Source organism: Tachypleus tridentatus, chromosome 6, assembly GCF_004210375.1.
Source record: "Tachypleus tridentatus isolate NWPU-2018 chromosome 6, ASM421037v1, whole genome shotgun sequence".
Taxonomy (NCBI): Eukaryota; Metazoa; Arthropoda; class Merostomata; order Xiphosura; family Limulidae; genus Tachypleus; species Tachypleus tridentatus.
This window is the reverse complement of record NC_134830.1, coordinates 64460108-64481895: the sequence shown is the minus strand read 5'-3', so window position 1 is coordinate 64481895 and position 21788 is coordinate 64460108. Positions and strand designations below refer to the sequence as shown.

The following is a 21788-nucleotide window of genomic DNA, read 5'->3' as shown; positions in this document are numbered from 1 at the left end:
AGTCATGCTTTGCTTTATTAACATTTATATTATAGTGAGTAATTTACTTCAAATTTCATACTTCTAAGATTGTGGCAAATAAATTACATCATATAAAAATGTGATTCACTATGTTTTTATGGCATGCATATTTGTATAAAATGATAATAAAGCAATTAATTACATTATAATGTAACTCTCTAAAATGTCGTGACATGCGCACTTTGACAAATGCATAATGAAAGGGTTAATAGTTATGTTGTTACTAAGTGAGAGATAAAAGTTTACGTTGTGGCATTACTTTACATATATTAAAACAGGCTGTTAAATGTATTATTTCCCATCAATATATGCAATATAAATTTAGTTCTGTTTATCTATTGAAAATGAAAAAGAATTTTCCAAAAAATTACAAAACATTTGAAAATAAGAAAAACATTTAACAAGTGTAGTCAGTATGTACTGCAGAAATCACACTTTTTCACATGTAACAATCACATTGGGTATTTTGGTTAGATTCAAATACTTATTCAGTTAAAATATGTATTTAATTTACAAAATATTGTTCCTTGCTATCTGTGGAACCAAGAATAGTAAACTATATTACAAGAAATTTTAACAGCTATTATAGGATACTGTAAAGATGTATTACAACATGGCAAAAAAAATACTATTATAATAAAATAATAATATAATTCAAGTCTGAATTGGAAGAAAAATTAACATTATAAAGACTGATTTCATAAGACTTACTACAACATTCTCTTTTTCCTTTAAAGGCGTCACATTTATGTAAAATCCAATTTTGTTGGATTTTCGAAAAGAAATAACCCTGTAAAATGCAACAGATAAAGATTAGAAAATTATACTTGAAAATTTTTGATATTAACAAAATACAGCTAGCAATACTAATAAGTATACTCTAAATATCTTGACTGACATTACTTCCTCTCAAAACTAATAGAAAAATTACTTGCAGCATGCTAACCCTTTATCACATTTTCTAAGTAAATTTACTTTTCACTTGCATTTTAAGCTTCAATATCTCATCTAATTTCCAAATGATGCTGCTCTCCAAATATTACAAGAAATGTGTAGTAAACTGATATCTACAGAATTCACCTTTTCATTGCTACTGAAATACCACTGCAGGAATCAGGCAGATTACATACACTTCTCCATCACAGACAGATAAACTTTCAGTTACTGAATGTTATTTTATGATCTTAGCAGATACACCAATATGGCCACTATTTTACCTTAAATTTAAATAAAACTTTGGTTATAAAAAAGAACCAATAATTCTCACAAAATAAGAAAAAATATTGAACTAACTCTTTAATAAGATTACAGTGCTCTTTGCTTTACAGCTCCAAAGCCTATTAATGAACATGATTAATGATAAACAGGCAAACAAAAATACACTTCCCATATTGTAAGGTACTATTGTAAAGGAGAGCAAAACTTCTAAACTTACTTCTGTAATGAGGTATCTTGCCAAACTAAAATTTACATGTTTGTTACTTGACAACAATAATCTAAACACTGCACTAACAAACGAATCACAGTATGTCTTAAATGTTTAATGTATTACAAGTGAGCTTTATTAGCCTTATAGTACCATAATACCTTACTTTTGGAAAAGTAAAATACTTCATTATAACAAACTGAAAAAATACTGTTGTTATATTGTACTAGATATGTTATTCTACCTTAAGATGGAAAGCTATAACTGAAAATAAGTATGCTAAAAGAATTTTTTTTAATGTTAATAGTTTCCTTCCTGAATAAACTGCCCACCACCACTTTGTGGTAGCTTAAAAGTTTATAAAAAAAACTGCTTAGTACAACAACAAACCTAATATAAAACTGCTAAAGACAGTGTCAAAATGAAACTTCAATGAACGGATGGCAACTGATTGTTGTGGAGACACAAGTGTAGAGGAAGACGTTTAGAAAGTCTTCTGCCTTTCGAAATGTCATCCTCTACACTTGTGTCTCCACAATAGGCAGTTGCTGTCCATTCTACAAAGTTTCATCATGAATACCCTGCCTAAACAATCTATGAAAGAATACAATGTTAAAATGTTTATAACTTGTTAGTCATCCACCTTTAGTGTTAAAAAAAAACAGTGTGAATAATAAAGTAATATAAATAGCTGTAAGTAAATAACAAATTAATGGTCAACATTTTATCCAAGTTACTTTTACAGGCTCCAATGATAATCATTTGGCTGAAATTTTACTCACTTAATACCATCCCCTTAGTCATTTTAATCATGTTTATGTATTTTAAATTACAATACTGAACTTAAAAAATCACTGAGTAAATTCTATAATGAAATGTGAGATTACTGTTCTTAACTAAAAAAATTCATATAAATTGTAAAACCATATACTTCTGAAAAAGGAAAACAGAAATTTAAATTTCAGTTTATTACTTTGGGTCATCTTTCATCAACTGAGCATCATTAAGTTCATCAAAGTCTGCTGTATCATCTCTGGCTGCTACAACTAGTTGGCTAGAAGGAAGCACTACCTAAAATAAGTTAGAAAGATAACACATGTACACAAGTTACTAACAGATTAAGAAATAAAATGTACTTAGTTTTAAAATACTAACTGCTGTAGAAAATAAAAACTTTATATGAATTAATAAAATTATTCTTATTTCTCTTTCTCAACAGATTTCAGACATAGTTAACATTCCTTCTCACAACAATTCTCATAATAGTAGTAACTTATAAAATTTAACTGTATACTACTTACTTCAGGTTTTTAAATTTCTGTTAAAACTCTGTGTCCTAAACAAATTTTTATACCTTAAAGACACTTTATACTGAACCTCAACAGGTAAGGACAAGGCAACTCTTTTTAACAGAAGTGTAAAAAAAATGAATTTTGTGGACTGGGTTTTTACTTTCTAAATACTACTGAAGGACTGATTGACTGGTTGTTTCAGAATTAAGCATGTAGCTACACAATGGGCTATTTATACTCTGTCCATGAGTATTGAAACCCAATTTCTAGTGGTGCAAGTCTACAGACACACCATTGTGCAAGTGGGGAGCACAACTGAAAGAATGGAACAAAAGTGTACAAAAATAAATCTTGTGGACTGGAGTTTTTCAGTTTCAAATACCATTGAAAGAATGTAGGAGATTTAACATTATTAATTTCATCCTGTGACATGTTATTTTTTAAAAGGGAAGTCAAACTCAGCTAACACTTCAGTGATCTTAATCACTTCTTCTCAACAGTACTCTAAGCAGCCTTAATGACTCAGTAGGAAATCTCAAAGGGCAAGGCATCACTATTTCATAATATTAGCATTTCTACACAACACAAAATACCAAATTCACTGTATGATTAATAATTACATACAAGTAAGGACCTGTTTCTAATCTAGTTTTCTTGTTAGAGTAAGACTGCAGTAGACCTTAAGTTTCATGAGAGAATAATCTTGCACAACAAAGAATAAGTGTATTTAACCAAAATCAGTTTATGTCACAGGAGTGTAGTTTTGTTTCCAGAGTATTTAACCAAGTTATTTTTACTTTGATTTCCTTCTTATATTTACCTTAAATCTGAACCATTCTCAAAATAAACCAAAATGTGATCATACATGCAGAAATAATATGTTTGACTATATCCATCACCGTACTTTGCAGGATTCTTTTTTACAGACATACAACTAAATGCATGGCCTATAAATGAAGTGATATGACTAAGTCTTTTCTTAACCATACATTGTGATGTTATTTATAACAAAAGTAACTACTGAACTGTTACACTCAAGGTACATGTTCAACATTTACATGGTCTAGACCAAAGTTCTATAAAAAATTGCTACTATAAAAATTTATTCCTTAGTCAAAGAAGCAAAAATTTTATATACATTATAATGGAAATATGTTTTCAACTTTAACGTACAGTAACATTAATTCTTAGAACTTCACTATACACTATGCCTACTACTTCAATATACATAAACTTAACTGAATAAACTTTAGTTTGTTAGGCTTTATAAGTATTAATGCTAAATCTAAAGGCCTTTATTAACCATGAGTAAGTACAGATTATTTTAAGCTTTTAGACTGAAAACTCATTAAAACTGATTTGAACATTAAGTCAATTTCACAAGCTTATCACTGGAAAAAAAAAAAAAAAGACAGCAATCAATCATTTTCTTCTTTGCTCTAAAGATACAAGTTTGCAAAACTTATACTTGTTTTCACAGAACTTATAAAAATCAAGATCTTCTAGAGATTTTAACCAAAAATTCATTTTCTCACCTTCGAATTGAAAAGTGGATCCTCTTCAGCATTCTCACACGGTAGGAGAGTCACATGTGCTGCATAAGGAGTAGGGTTATACAAAGTAACTTCTATTTTACATTCCTACCAAAATAAAATGAAGAAATTTACCAGTAAATTTATCTTTAGTTTTATGAATTTAAAAAATGAAACATCTAAATAGTTACAGTTTACTACTTAAAGTACTCTAGTTCTCACTCAGGAAATTTATTCACACATTTTTTTTATGCTAGTTTAGTGAAAGATAGCAAAAGCTTAAAGTTTAAGACCAAGGAAAATAATTCAGACTTACGTGGAACACTAAAACATTATCTACCTCAAAATAAAAAAATAAAGACTTGCATACAATAATTTCAGCTACACTTACAGCTAGAGCTGGGCAATTAATTTGACTGATTAAATTTAATGTTAAATTAAGCAATATGACAAAAATAATCAACTAGTGTTTCTGATTATACAGTAAATAAAATGTAATTAAATTGATTAATGCCACAAAAATAAAAAACTACTCAAAATTACCATTTTTGATTATTACGTTTTTATTATTATTATAATACTATTCTGAACTTGAAACATAAAACAGTAAATAAAGAAGTAAAGCAAACAATTATCTGTTCAGTTACAACTTTTGTACTCAGTTGCTGCTTATGGTAGTTTGCTAAGCCTTAAGAAACCTTGCACCCATGGAAGTAGAACATTTTCTTTTTATGTTTTATATATACATTTGAATAACCAAAAAATCATTAATAACTATATCAATACCACATAATTCCATTATAACTTATCAAGTTCAGTAACTAAGCTGTATTTGAGTTTAAAAAAATACAAAACTTCAAGCAAACAAAGCCCACAGAGCATGAAAATTTACCTTAAAAAAATGAGATGACACTTTATATTTGAAAACAGCTAAGGAAGCCACTCAAAGAATATCAAGTTTTCTATTAGTTATTCATATTTCATATACTGAAATAAGTGTACACAAGGAACTGTTTACAAAAATGGAAAGAGGTAAATGGGGTCACCGTGTTTGATTCAGTACACAAATCATATCTCAGCAAAATTAAAACATATGATGCTCTTATTTTAAACCCTAGCTCATCAATATTGGTAATTTGAGTTCCTACTTTGCACAAAACTATAGATTTAGTATTTTGAAATCACAGACGTCTAAATCTGAACCAGTGCTGTGTGCCACATACCATGTGACACAGAAAAATCAATGTTCAAATGCATTTTTCTAATACTTATTTTTATATTAAGAAATTAAATAATGTATAATATAAAAAATTATTATAGGCTACAGTTTTATTCCAAAATTAACGACAAATTCATAACATAATAATTCTATATAATTTTGAATATGAATCAACAGATGAGATAACATGTTCTTTTACCTGTGACCCATCTGGAAAGGGTTAAATAGTGTCACAACTCATGAAAATAAGCAACTGACCAAATTTGGGTTCCAATTATTAGCATTTTTTATTATTCCATTTATCTAAGTAATCAAAACTTTGGTTGCTAAGTACAATGTTACAAAATAGACAATCTGAACTCTATCCATTATGGGCATCAGAAACTGATTTCCAGTGCCACAAGTTTATTGTGTTTTAAAACTAGTTCAAGGTTGTTTAACTATGAAAGAAAGAGTTTTGCATCATTATTCTAGTGTTTTGGATCCTATTCTTATTACCACTAAACTTAATTACACACATCCAGCCATAAAAAGGTTAAATTTCTCATTTTAAATTTATGTAAAAAAAAAAATGTATAACACATACATGAAAGTGTGCTTTACCTCATTCAATTTCAGTATAGGTATAGTCTTCACACGAACCTCAGGAATGTGGTAGCTGGTGAAAATGTATGTACATATATCACATATCAAACAATAATAGTAAGATTCAATTTGGCAAGAGAATGTCAGAAATCCAAGCTTAACACTCTTACATTCCAGTAGTTGTAACACAAGTACAACCTTTCACGTACAGATGACTTGTTAATGATGTACAACTTACTTACCGAGTAAACTGCCAAGTTTCACACTTCCAATGTTGTGATCATAATAATGGTATCACAACTTAAGATTTGAAGCAAGAAATTACACAACATTTACTTACAAGTTAAAAAAACAACAATGACCACAATAATGACTAAGCAATAGAAAAGTAACCATTTAAACCCTATATAAATTTTATTTGAATTTTTTAAAAACTTAATTTGTTTGATAAAAAAAGAAAAAATGTTAATTTTTTTTACAAAAGTTTAATTGTATATTTTAAGTACTTCTACACAAGTTACAGCAATCAAGCAGAATAAAGAATATCTAACCACCCAATTATTCAACTGATATCCACCTATCATGATATAACGTAAGACAAAATTATTAGGAAAAAAAATCACAATTCTATATTCAAAAAAGTACATACTGACACCTTATTACTGGCTTTTTTACATTCAAGTAATACTGCAATAAATGCCAATTTATTCATTGTTAAAATTATGGACAAATACTGTTTTATTTTAGTCAGTCAACTTTACCATATCACGAAAATTTTGATTATTCCATGATCCATCAAAAAATAGTGAAACATCTTTTTCAAATGTTATAAATTATCATCTCAGGCAAAACTCAGTTCAAACTACTGTAAAATAACTTATGTTTTTAAATTCTATGTTAACCTTTTATTACAGAACAACTTACATAGCAGCCAACTGAATCTTAAACTTGATAGAAGATGGATTGTATTCAGGTTTGCTCAGGTTGTGTTCACATTCCTGTATGAATAATAAAGCACACAGCTAGAAAAAGTAGTTATATTAATTCTAACTGTCAGGTTTTAGCAAATATGAAAACCTCCAAGCTCTTATAACATCAAACTTTCAACAATAAAAGAGTATTTCATAAAATTAGTGAGAAAAAAAAGCCTTTTTTTTAAGTATTTCAATGCAGTCAATAATAGTTCATCAGTACAGACAAAAATCTATCCTTCTGATTGTATTTCTAATGTTTCTAACATTACTCCACTTTCTTCAAAAGTTACACACACATTATTCAACCATTTCTGGTGAAAATAAATTTGTTAAAGCATTTAAAATTCTTTCATCTCAGTCTTTAAAGCATTAATCCAGTCTTAAGCTAACATTTTTGGCCAATCCTATTTGATTAGATTGAATAAAAAGAAGGCCATATTACATCAGCTGCCACAGACTAGGTAAAAGCACATGATAAAGGCCAAGCCTTATTTAAAAAGGGGTGATTTTAATCCAGGTTAGTGGTGTTTATTTCTTTCCTGATTGCTAGATATTCAATCAATATCAGGGTTTGATATGCACCTGCTGACTTTACTCAACCCATACCTGCCAACACAAATTAATACTATATTGGCTCAATTATAGGGCAATTTCAAATGTAAGTTAGCAAGAATTTTCAAAAAACACGGGGGGAAAAAATATCAGTATTGTAATTGAACAGGCTGCTGTCGAATTATTAGGTTGTCTAAATATAAATGTCGAAATTCTAACAATGACATTTAGAAACTAAATACTGAGTAACTTATTGTTGGTGTTGTCGCTTAAAAGGTATCTTAATTGTCTTCTGTTTCAACTCTACTCAGAAAAAATTTTGCAACCCCTAAGACAGCATGGACAAGAAGGACTTTCATCTGATTTTCCTCTACAACTTCAAACTTTTATGAAAAGCTACCAAAGTTACATGGAACATCAAGCAGGCATTTGGCCATGGACCTGTTACTGAATGTACAGTTCAGCATTGGTTCAAAAGGTTTTGACAATGAAGATGAAAACCTTGATGGACCACAAAGGTCATGGAAAGAAGCCATCATTAGATGAAAACACATTAAGAAAAGCATTTGAGACATACCTTCACCCAACAGTACATGAGCTTGCAGCAAAGCTAGGCACAACCAAATCAAGTGTTGCCAACTATCTAAGTGGAATTAGAAAAGCGAAAAAGTTGGATAAGTAAGTTTCACATGAGCTGACTGAAGATCAACAAAATTGGCATTACAAGACCTGTCAAGGATGATGCTCCAAAAATTTAACAAATTGGAAATAGAAGTTCTGCCTCATCCACCTTACTTTCCAGACCTTTCACCTATAGATTTTCATCTTTTCAAGCTCTTTGACAACTTTTTGAATAACAAATTTTTTCAAAACCAGACAGCTGCAGAAGAAGCTTTCAGGGTGTTCAATGACCATAGAAACTGATTTCTACAGCAGGGGCATAAACAGCATTGTTACATGTTAGCAAAAGTGTGTTGAAGCAAATGGTGCTTACTTTGATTAAAGCATGTTTCACAACACTGGTGTATACTTTTTCAAACTTCATAGTTCAAAAACATCCTTTATTTCAGGACAACCTAATAACTACTAGAAAGAGTGATGACCTTGAGAGAACATCTGGTGTGTATGTGTAAACAGATACTACCGAAACATTCAGGAATGTGACAGGCTGGAGTAGGGAGAAAGGGGCTTTGGTTGGGTGCAATTGCAAAGCAACTACGAAATTTACAGCCAAATTGTTAATCAAAAAACATTACCTTTTATTCAGGCCAACAAAGTATTGTTTTTTTTTAACCAATTCAACCTAGAGATAACCAAAAAAATTAGATCAAATAACTTACCAATCAAATCTTTGCACCTGGAACCACACACAATCAACAGTATGTCTAAATAGTGCTAATTATTCAACTACCATTGTATTAAATGGTTCAGTATTATTAATGGCTTCTCTGAAATATTATTTCACACATACTTTTATGAAACGAGCATGTCATTATATCAAACGAGGTGCTTAATCATTTATCTTTATAAAAAGTTCCCTCATTTATAGTGAGTATTTGTGATTTTTTTAGTATTTATGTTAATAACAAGTAACTACTGAACAGTTACACTCAAGGTACATGCATCTCACACTTGAAGAGGTCCATAAGAGATGGATAAAGAAAAGGTGAGCAGCCAAGAAAGGAAAAAAAACAGAAAGTCACTGACAAAACTTTTCTGTATGAGGTGATCAAAGAAATAGATCACCCTCAAAAATCCTGATAAAAAAGGAATTTAGAAAAGACACAATCTTACTACCTGGAGAAAGAAAGCAGCAGTGTCCAAACCTGTTGACACACCATAAAAATGGATGGAAAACATGAGTAACATAGAAAATGAGCTACTCTGAGAAATTTTTGTCCATCTTTCAAAAGACAGAACAAAAGCTACATGTGAAAATGAAGGCATGACACATCATTGTTGAAGATGGACATCTGAGGTTGATGAAAGGGGGACTAGGACCTCCCAAATGAAAGAAGTGAAGGGTTTGGGGTCATCGAGAAGCAGAGACATGAGAATCATGGCTCAACTGACCACAATAAGCAATTAGAAGAACCAGCCAAGAACCAATGCAAAGAAGAGAAAACACTCTGGGAAGGAATGAAAGAAGAGGACAGACATGTATATAAAAAACAAAAGCTGGATTAATCTGAACCACAGTATTAGACTGGTGGAAAGTGAGGAAAATTCCACTGAAACACAAGAGGATCTAAGGTCTATATTGTTGGAAGTATCCAATCCATGCAAGACAGGCAAATCCATCACTAAGTACAAAGATCCAAGAACATAGCATGCCAAAAACTGTATATTATGGTCATTGGCTCAAAAAAGGCTATCTAGAGCTAGGAACCACAAGTCGCAAGAGCAAGTTCTTCACAACTGCCTCTTGCAAGAGATGACAATGGAGCTGTATGAAAGGATCATAATAAAATATTCAAATAAACATAGAAAATAGTGGCAGATACATTACAATGCCAGCATCTCAAAGACATCAAGGTGCAGAGATTCGTACATTAGAGACCAAATACTGAAAAGAGTGAAGGTGTCCAGAATTGCATTACTCTTAAAAGAGGTGTGTGTGTGTGTGTGTGTGTGTGTGTGTGAAAAGACTGAAATATAGGCAAAACAAAGAAGTTATTTTATTGTTAAGCAGAAAGCTATTCCAAGGGCCAGCTGTGTTATACTCACCAAGAGTATAAAAAAAACCTGGTTCTAAGTGGTATGAGCTTTCAAACTTACTCCTTAGCAACTTAGGGCAAAGCCAGAGGGATGCTCATGATTGTACTGAAATGATAGTGAGAGGTGGAGTTATGGAGGGAGAAAGTGACAGAAGTCAATGCATCTCTGGTCATATTCTACTAATTTGCCAGAGTTCACTAAAGGGTGCATAAAAGGGCAATTCTCAAAGATATAAGGAACTCAAGAGAGACTATAGTCTTCAAAAAGAAACTGAACCTCTTAAAAAGGAAGAAAATGAGACATGAAAGATCTGGAAATAAGAAGCTCTGTGTCTTGGAAACATGAAAACGTTGAGCCTGCCAAGTGTGTATTTTTCTAGTAGCAAAGCCACATCTGACAATCTGCTATGTCCACTGAGGGGAACTGAATCCCTGATTTTAGCATTGTAAGTCTGAAGAATTACGGCTGTCCTACCAGGAGAAACCTGCCAAATAAACAAGTCAACATGAATGACCCCATATAAATAAGATATCGAGTGGGGATCAACTCCAATAGCACGAGTACCCCACCCAAATGAGCAAACTTCTAAAGTAGAAGGGATGCCAAAGCAGATATTTCTCAGGACTGGATGAGGAAGTGTCAGTTATTCATATAATAGAAATATACACTCAGTTGAAACATACAGAGCTGAAGGGAACTTCAAGAAATGGGAGAGCCTGACAAGGTTTATAAGAAACCTGGGTCCACTGAAATTAGATAAATGGGAAACTTAAGTGAGAAGAGACAATTGGTAATGCACTGCTTCAGCTCTATTTCCAAAATATATGGAATTCACAAAAATATCTATCAAAAGAAGAGACAGATCTGTGTTCTCTGAGATAATATTGAGGGAGTTGAACTCCACATAGTAAAGCTTTTCTACCATTCATATCCCAAAAATACAGGAACCAAGTTAACTAGGCAACCATTGAGAAAGAAATTTAGGTCAGCACGAAAAATAGGTGAAAGTAATTTTTTCCCTAGTAAAACTGTTGGAGTTGTAATTCAGTCTCAAAAATATGTACAAAGAGAATAGAAAGTAAAAGGTGCTGTTCAAGCAAAAGGCAATAACTAAATGGATTGAGGGAAAGAGATTAAAAATAGCAAAAGAAGATATCCAAACTTGAAAAAATTCAAGAATCAGAGTTTTAAGGAACAAGATGGATCCAAATCATAAGCCAAAAATTAGAAGTTCTGAATTTGGGAAGGATGAGGCAATTGAGCTGTCTGAACAGAAGAAAGTTAGAGGCTTGAGACTCATACAATAATATCATCCACAAACCAGCAAAACCAACACTAGAAAGAGAAAAAAAAATCTCATACTTGAGATATCAGAGCAGTGAAAAGTAAAGATGAAATGCTTGACACTCATCTGGGATAGAAAAACCATAAGTAAAAGCAGGTGGTGAAGTGAGTAGCTAAAATCATTAAAAAGGCATGTTAGCTTTAGAGGAAGATACAGAAACAGAAGACCAAGGATGTAGGATAGAACATTACTTACCTTAAGAATACCTCTAGGTACCAGTGAAAGAAAAGATAATTCCTGTTGAGTAACACCTGGACCTCAGGAGGCTTCAAGTTTGCATGTGCACACATGCAAGAATTCATAGTCAATAAGATCCACAAAACTGGCAAAATGTTTTTATGGATACCTTTCCTTCAATTACATAACTAAAAACTTGAGAGATAACTCTTATGAGAAAATTTAACTGAAACATTTCAATTTAAAATATAAGCAGAATGTTAAAGATATTTTCTATGGTATGTAAAGAGTATATTTAAACAGTGTAGTGCTAGGAAGGAGAATGAGTTTTTAGTTTGCACAATGTGCTAAAGGAGAGAACTCAACACGAAGACAGTATTTCTTACACTATTGCTGGAAAGGCATAGACACATTATTTGCAACATAAACTAGTGCAATAAACATTATTATTACTTGTAGGGTTGAGAACTCTTTCAATGACTTGGTACATACACAAAAACGTCTTAGCAGTAGCACTAAGTTGTTAAACTAACTGTTCTCTGGAGAAGTTAGTACCTTCTTATAAAAAAGGATTTTTTTCACAAATACTAAGATTAGGAAATGAAGACATAAAAAGAAAATTTTTACCTTGCAGCGCTGTGATCTTTTTATTAATAGATGCTTATGTCGAGGGAAAAGCTGATCTGTGCAAGTTGGTTGAAATTCTGGTTGCATCAGTCTTTGATTAATGTTACACACTGAATTAAAACATGAAAAAACAGTATTTTGATTATTTGGGATTTAACAACAAAAGCAAATGTGCAGAATTACTTTCAGTTATTATGTTGATTAAAATTAAAATTACTAATTTCAAAACTTCCTACAAGATTATTGAAGATATTTAAACCCAGTCAGACATCCTTGAAGACTGGTATTTGTTTGTATCTTCTGAAATAAGCTGTATCTTAGTTTGTACATACATTATGATATATACATGTATAGTCACTTTTTAACATGACCACTCTAACTAAACACTACAAGAAAACTAAATGAAAACACACACACACACACACATACATACATACATATGTACACACACATTAATTATTATAAAGTATAGTCTCAGTAATGAATCAGAACACTAAAGTTTATGCTCACACAAAGTTCTTAAAATTTGATCTTAAGTCTATTTTATATCTTATTTGCTCAAGATCAGCTATAAACTTAAAATTAACTTTTAGATTCAGTAAGAAAACATTCTTGAAATTCACAATATTTGCATCCTTACCTTTCTTAAAAAGTAAATTTTTTAAACAATCAAATGTTGCTGTACAGCTTTTTAAATAAGATATTATGAAGGCAGAAAGATGACAATAAAACTGTCCACCAGTGAAATTCAATTTTTTTTTATGTTACATAAAACATAACTGTTAATTTTTACAAAACACAAAAATCAAAGCTGAACATATACACCTATGCTTATTTAACAACAGTTTATGTACATAATTAAGTTGGTTGTCACTTTCTATAGCCAATTCCTTTCTTCTTATTTTTCAGAAAATTTAAGCTAAACATTACATGTGCTTTTCACCTAAGTGATATACACATATTAAAGCTTGAAACCTTACTCAAAACAAAAGAAGAATCTAATTGCTATTATTAATATATACAAACTGACATAAAAGACTCACTGAAATATGAAGCACAATTGTTTATATTACATAATATACCCATTCCTCAATCAATTGAGTACTATAGTTTGAATTATCAGCCCCTACCAACAAGTAATGTTTATGATAGACAAAAAAGTATCCAAGTTGGGGAGAAATAAATGTTTTTTTTTTCTATGTACAAATCTATTTGTTTTTGTTTTTGCATAGCAAGAAAACTTAATCAAGTCTCACTAGAATTTTGCAATTACATTTATTACCAAGGGAAAATTAACCATTATATATCTAAATGTGGGAAATATAATGGTGTGCATTTTGTTTAAATAAACTTACTAGTTGGATTTAGCACTCTTGTTTTTGACTGTTCTAATACACTTTGATACAAATGTATTTCAAGGTTTTATTAACAGACACATATATAGATAGATAGATACACACATATATATATATATATATATTCACTCGAAAACATAATTGTGCATACACACACACATAAACACTAAAAAAAACACACACACGATGACACTGTCATAACTGCATGCAGTCTGTATGTGAGGGGATAAATACCTCCTAAAATTCCTTCCAGGCACAGAAAAAAAAGGGGGAAGAAAGCAAAGAAAGTTTTTTTCTAAGGTCTGCCATATTTACCTCTGTAAACAACATAAAATATATAAAGCAGAAAAACATACACATGTATGAAAATGTGTATGTAATAATAATGTTCAAAACAGACCTAATTGTCATATTAAGCCTCTTCATTAAACATTGCAATGAGAGAATATAAAAATACAAGCAAGGATAAAAAAATTTAAACTAACAGAAACATACCCTTTGCTAGATTAACTGGCTGAGTAAGGTATTCTTCAGGTAAAGGATCAATATTTTCAAATGCTTCAGCTGGCATAAGCTCTTCAGATTCTTTTGATTCTTCATCTTTAGAGCTACATTTTAAACAGTACACAACCTTTAGGTACTATATTAAGAATCTAAAATTTCATGTATGTAAGCTAGCTAATTGTTTTAATAAATACTTTGAGATTATAATGTTTTGCAATGGTAGAAAAATTCTGTAAGTATACATACAAGTTCTGGCTATTAAGTATCATACCAAGTAACAAACCTACTAAGGACCTCTGCAATCTTTCTCAAAGACAATTGCTCCTAACACTGAGGGTATAAAAACTATGCACTTAAAGCTTTAAATAGAATTCTTCCAAGTCAGTGAGCAACTTGTTAGCATAAGCCATATAAATAAAACAAGAGTTAATATATTTAGATTTCTGTAACTATCAAAACTTGCTTTTGAACTGAAGATTTGTTTTCAAAGTGTTAGGTCTTGACAATGTCCAAAATGAAGCTAGCTTCAGCTCATTATTGTATTCCATTTATCAACTGAAATAACCTTCCAAGTTCTATTTCTATGAAAATGATTTTACATCCTTTATCAAAAAAAATATTCAATAAAAGCTCATTTTATAACAAACAGCTTTCAAAAAACCATCTACCTTAATTTAACTAAGTTTTATTCACACTTTTAACAACATAGCTTTATGCTTAATATTAAAGTAATGTTTTTTTTTGTATACAAAAGAATTTACTTGTACATACAATAATGAAATCAAAACCATCTTACCCTATGGTGCTCAAACCAGCAAGCTTGCGAGCAACAACAGCAGAAATACCATATTTGTCCTACAGATAAAGCACACATCCATGTACTGGTATAATAATTCAGATTGCTAACATTTAACAATGCATTGAATTAATATACTGTAAATACATATTACATTTTTCTGTCTGCTAAGAAAAAAAGCTCAAAAAATAAAGAATTTATTTTCACTCATAAGATGTAAAAAATGTCAGTTCCATAATTTGTACAGACAGAACTAGTGTTTGTCATGTAGAAACATTAATATTTAGAAAAGTTTTGATAGAAAATGAAATTACTAGAAGTTTAAGTTTATACACAACTTACCCACTGACAATATTGACAACTAAAAACATACTTGACTAACATTCTGTTTACAATTTTTAGTGTTCAAAATTCAGTCTATCTTAGTTTTAAATGCATATATTAAGCCACATAAAGGTCAACTAAATTCACAAATACAATAAAATTATTATTACAAACCTTCTTCAAACATGTTAATTTGAGTATAGAAAAGCATTACTTTATGTGCCCTTTTACAATAATCCACCAAATTCCAAAACACTGATAACAAGTTCTTGATTATAGAAACATTGATTAACAACATATATGGGTTTCTTTAATTTAGCAAGCTTTTTGTAACTGAAGCATTACAAGCATGTTTTATCCAAAAACATATTTTAATATATTAGTTTTACAAAAGACCTGTATGTGAACTCATGAAACCTTTATACTGAGTCTATTTGAGTAAAACATGGTTCTCATGCTACAAATAAAAATACTTCTTTGCATCTAACAGTTTTTCCTATTTCATTGACATAACCTTTGAATCTTATAAACAAGCATCAAGTTATTTTTCCCTATAAAACATTACACTTTACTCAAACTTACTGTTGCGGAATCACCAAGGTACAATGAAGATGTTGAAAAATATGAAAATATATCAAAAATATATTTTTTCTTTAGAATAACTACACACTGTAACAGACAATTACAAATACTTATCCCATTGTCTTCTAACATTTTTGCAACTACTTTCACTTTTATTGTACTTTGAGCCTCAGTACATGAAAAATGAACCTCAGTAGGAGCACTTAGTATAAACAAACCTATAAATTTACATCACACAATGTCGAACCTTGTGAACTGTGCGAGATGAGTGAACAAAAAGTAATTTTTTCCATTTATGTTTTGCTATCTAAATCAATCACTTTCTAATTTCTACATTTAAATTAATTTTGTTTAACATTTGTAAAAGCTATATATAAAAAAAGAAGACATTGTAGGCTTACCTTTGTTATAGTCCTATTTTGATAAGACTACTTTCACACACTGTGCTGGTTATCCATAAAATAACACATATTGGTTTCAAATATGCACAAAAATCATACGATGTACTAAAACATTTCCAAAAACCACTATAACATAACTGACTTTCTAACTAAGCTATAAATAGGTTAAAAATATTCTGTTATCTCCTCAAAACAGAATGCACAAAGTACAAACAATGTATCTCAATGAAACTTTTTACTTGGCCAAAGAAAAGGAAATAAGGAATCTGTGAAGAAATATTTACTCTTTCTCTTTTATTTTTTTCTTTCCCCTGAAGATGACCTTTTTAGGTCATCAGAAACATTGTTCTCTGCTTTATTTTGGTAAAAGTGTTAACACCCACATCAGCTGTCCTGAGATACATATTTATTCTTTCTGTTAGTTACAAACATGCCCAACAGTAATGTCAAGAATAATTATACATGCGTATTGAAAGACAGAGAAATGGAAGTGTGTGTCATGTGGGTAGGACAAATATGACGATATCTCAGTACAGCAAGAAGATCGGACATTCACCTTTGTAACACTGGCTTTTCAATATCTACTTAACTGAACATAATGAAACCCTTGAAAGGGTACAAACAAAATCTAAAATGAAGAATTCAGAGTTGAGATGTCACTTGATACAGAGAAGGGAAGACTGACAATATATTTCATTATTTCCTTTTTAAAATTAAGAAATTAAAACTTAGATAATAAAACAATTGGACTGTAAAATATATTTTGATGCAAATATTAAATGACATACATTTACAACAATGTAGTTTAATTAAACTTTAAATGTAATTCTCTAGAAAGATCATAACACGTTCACTTTCAGTTTTGTATTCATATGCTTAATATAAATGGGAAATAATAGGTTAAAGTAACTTTATCTCAGAGTCTGCTCCTTCAATTTAACTAAAGTTTGATCAAAATCTATCAATGGATTTATAAGAAAAGATTTGAAAACTAACACCTGGGCAGAGATGCATGTACAAAATATAAATCCTACAATGGATACAAAAACATGCAAACAAGGTAACTGTAAGCCAATCATTAAAATTTAAATATATTTTAAAAATACAGTCAAACATCGATATAAGGCGCTAGTTGGGGTCCAAAAAATTCGACCGCGTTGTATCTGATTGCGCCTTATACCGATTTGATTATATATTTTTTTTACCCTTGGGGTGAGCGATAATGCAAAATTTATGCGTTTTGTAGTGAAATAAAAAAAAACAAACAAAACTACTTACACCAATGATAGAGCATTTTTTTAAATTTATTTTTATTTATTAAACTCAATTTTAAGACTGAAATTAAATGTAAAAAGCAGAATACTAAAGAAATTTATCGAATTCATTACTTTGATGGGGGCTGATATTCTAAAAGTAGTTCCGTCAGAGCAATCGTGATTGTTTTTACGATTAGACGCTGATTAAAATTAGTTCAATTTTAATTTTAGTATGAGTGTATATGACTCATCCTTCGTCATCCATCGGTCGATCAAGGATGACTTGTGGTTTTAATGAAAATAAAGTTTTGATACTTCTTGCCTACGCACTGAGAGCTATCCTATGACTGGCAGATTATGTACTTTACTGCAATTGACAGCGCCAGGAATTATTACATGCAGGCCGGGGTTTGATCACAATATGCGGCGTGAAAACCATACAAAAAGATTGAACTGGATTTGGTTTTTGATTTTTGATCACATTAACCGGCTGATTACATTAAGCAGTGGTAATATTAAGCGGCAGCCTCTGTAGAAACCCCAAAAAATTTGGGGCCTAAGACCCCATCGCGCCCAACTGATTATCGCGCTTTATCGATGCGTTTTATGTCGATGTTTACTTGTATGAAGTAATCAACTAATAAGCACTGCCATTTAGAAGTACAATAGACACAAATTAAGCAATAAAACAGTGACTATCATCAGAAGCTATTTTTTGGCCTCATCTACTTATCCAAGCAATGTTAACATTGTACTTGTTTTAAAAGTAGCTAATGGAGACAAAAAAAAATTCTAATAAGAAGTTGGAAAATAACAGTTACCATTACACTACTTGTTAAACAGTAATAAAACAAAATTATTAAAAATGCCAGCCATGGAAAATAAACTATTTACCTACATTATGTCATATGAAATAATACCTGAATAAACATAGAATGACTGTACAATAGCAAACAGATTCAACTGAATCACAATTAAGTTTAGAACAACCAAGATATTCAGTGTTCATCTTGCCAGTAACGTCCAACTAAACATTAGAACTTAATACTGGTGTCATAACTGGAAGGTTCAGACAAATCACTGAACTATCACATGGTGTACTTGGACATTGTGAATAAATGTCAAGAGAAAAATAGTTTATGTCAAACAGCTGTAGCAAAGTTAAAAAGAAACACAAGTATGTTACAATATTGGTAAAAGAATATGAGCATGAACTTTACCTTTAACACTAAAATAAAATGTTGGTGTAAAAAAATCATGACAGTGTTATCAGTGCAGTTAGATAAATTTATGTAAGCAACAATCCACTCACAAATCCTGGGACAAGAATTATGTTTTTGTTTGCAAAATCCAGAGACCATTAGGTATAAAAAGGATCCTTAGATAAGACACTCAGGGTAAAAGTTATAACAATGTAACAAAACTGATTAAAATATTAAAGTTACAAATTATACAATTATCACAAAAGGTCACTACCTAGAGGATGTCAGAAAGGAACAACATTAGAGATCCCAGAATTAAGGAAGGAATTTCATGATAAGCAAAAGGGACAATCATTGAGATTTGAAAGGAAATTTGTCAAAACACAAGACTTATAATCATGTGTATTTTGTGAAAATTTCAGAGCAGAATGAAAAAAGAACCTTAAAAAAAATTAATCACCTTGATACAAACACTTGCAAGGTCAGTTATATTAAAATGTATAAAATACAACAAAAGATTGAGAAAAAATTCTAGGGGCTCAACAGACATGGAAAGACTGAAATTTCATGCAAAGCTACACAAGGGCTATCTGCACTAGCCATCCCTAATTTAGCAGTATAAGACTAGAGGGAAAGCAAGTAGTCATCATCACCCACCACCAACTCTTGGGCTACTCTTTTACCAATGAATAGTGGAATTAACTGTAATGTTATAACACCCCCACAGTTAAAAGAACAAACATCGTTTGGTGTGATGGGGATTCAAACCCACGACTCTCAAATTACAATTACATGCTGGACCTGGATGTGGAAGACAAGTATGTCACTATGTTAATTAATGAGAAGACTGATGGTTTTGATATAGAAAACAAGTACATCACTATATTCATTAAGGATAAAGATTTAAAAGACTTTAAATAATATTTACATACAGAAAAGAATTGGTAACCACAGCGCTGACTAAGTTTTTTCCGTTCCTTTTCTAACTTTTCCTGCTGAGCAAGCACTCTGTAGTTCTCCAGCAAATTATTGATCTAATACAGAAGGAAAAAAAAGTACCTCTTTGAGATAAAGCATACATGTAAAGAAAATATACTGACATTCTCTGATTTTTATGTACACACATGCATACAGGTTGAACATGAAGGAAAACTCATAATTAAAATTATATCTTAAAAATTTCTTGCCGTATAGAAGGAACAAAGTTTAAATAGATGAAAATTCAGAATAATACATTTTACTGTTTTATACACGCAAGTTTGAAAAGGGTATAAGGTGTTCTAAAGCCATGTAATAACTGCCTACCTAAATAGTTGCTTTGCAAACAAGAAATTCTTTCATTTCTGTTCTCTTTCTTTAAACAAGAATGTAATGTGTGTCTGTCAATGTGCAGGATAATGTGAAGATCAATAAACTCTGTCCATAACAGATGAAACTTACAGAAACTTCATGTAATAATAGTGAAGATACAAAGTATACTGGAAACTTCCTGTGACAAAGTTTGAAAACACAATATCGAGAATTTCTTGAATTAAAGTTATGAACATCAATGAAAGTCAGCCCATCCTAAGAATAGTTCTTGATACATTTATTGTTTGTTTTCCACTAAACTAAACCTATTTTGGTTGGCAAATTTAGACTGTTTCATTTAGCTATACAGATCACAATGCATACTGAAGTATGAATTGAAAATAATTTTAAAATCAATATGTAGTGAGATTAGTTGAGTTAAAAAGACATTTAAGTACATGCACAATATGTCTATTATTTATACTTGTATACACACACAGATATACATATATATGGATTTTTATACCACAAAGCTATAACAGAACTATTTGTGCTGTCTCTAATTTAGCAGTGAAATACTAGAGAGAAGACAGTTAGTCATCATCATCCACCACTAACTCTTGAGTTATTTATTGCCAACAAATAGTGGGATTGACTGTAACGTTATACTGCTCTTACAGCTGAAAGGACAAGCCTGTTTGGTGGAAAGGGAATTCAAACCTGCAACCCTCAGCTTACAATTCAAGCTTCCTAACTGTCTGGTCATGCTGAGCCATGAAGAGTAAGACTAAAGCATTTATAGCAATTTTGGAGTCATCAGTATGCAAATATTATACACACACACACACACTGCATAATAAAGTACTTCCCCTTACTTTCTATGAAAACATAATGATTCAACTAAATCAAAAAATCAGAAAAACTGTAAAATGAGTTGACAGCATAAATCTAAAAATATGAGGTACTATAGTTTTAATTAAAGCAGGAATGTATATATAGTTTTTAACTCAAACAGTAATCCTACATATAATTATTTTGAATTACTCATCCAGACAAGCTGTTGAAAATAATAAAACACTGAGCAGGCTTAAAACTTATATTTTAGTAGAGCAGAAATGATTATGCTATGAATATAAAACCTATTCACACACACTGATGTAAATTTGTGTTTACACAAAGCCAAATTTAATATATTTATGTGACAACAGAAATGATCAATATAAAATAATACTTTCTATAACTATTTCAAACATAACCTTTGCTTAAGATTCTGTTAATTTTTTTCAAAATAAATACATTTTCAAAAATCAAATATCTTTTGTGGATGCACTGAATTATAACATTTAATGTATCTAATAGTAATGAGAAAGAAGACTATCAACTTTTGTTCATCTTGTTTTAAAGATGGCCTTACTTTGAAGTAATCTTTAAAAACAAATAATTAGGCATTAACTATGGTTCTACCTTGTCCAGCCAAATATACATGTTCATATATTTCATTGACTGAGTAAAAAGACTGCTCTGTAATTTAACTGTAAAAAAACAACAAAAAATGACCTTAAAATTTCAATGGTGTTTTTTCTGTTTCTAGATGATATCAAGCAGGTAAA

At 30.7% G+C, this 21788-nt stretch overlaps 1 protein-coding gene across 2 annotated transcripts in view; it reads right to left on the bottom strand.

The window, feature by feature from the left end:
- The window catches only part of DCTN4-p62 (dynactin subunit 4), a 47339-nt gene that overhangs the window by 5637 nt on the left and 19914 nt on the right, over positions 1-21788 (bottom strand). For both annotated transcript variants that reach the window (XM_076505233.1, XM_076505234.1), the window contains exons 5-13: positions 19821-19922; positions 15124-15182; positions 14319-14431; positions 12469-12578; positions 7000-7073; positions 6094-6148; positions 4275-4379; positions 2421-2518; positions 733-811 (exon numbers count right to left, since the gene is read on the bottom strand). In XM_076505233.1, coding sequence (XP_076361348.1) covers positions 733-811; positions 2421-2518; positions 4275-4379; positions 6094-6148; positions 7000-7073; positions 12469-12578; positions 14319-14431; positions 15124-15182; positions 19821-19922 — 795 coding nt within the window. The remainder of the gene's footprint in view (positions 1-732; positions 812-2420; positions 2519-4274; positions 4380-6093; positions 6149-6999; positions 7074-12468; positions 12579-14318; positions 14432-15123; positions 15183-19820; positions 19923-21788) is intronic.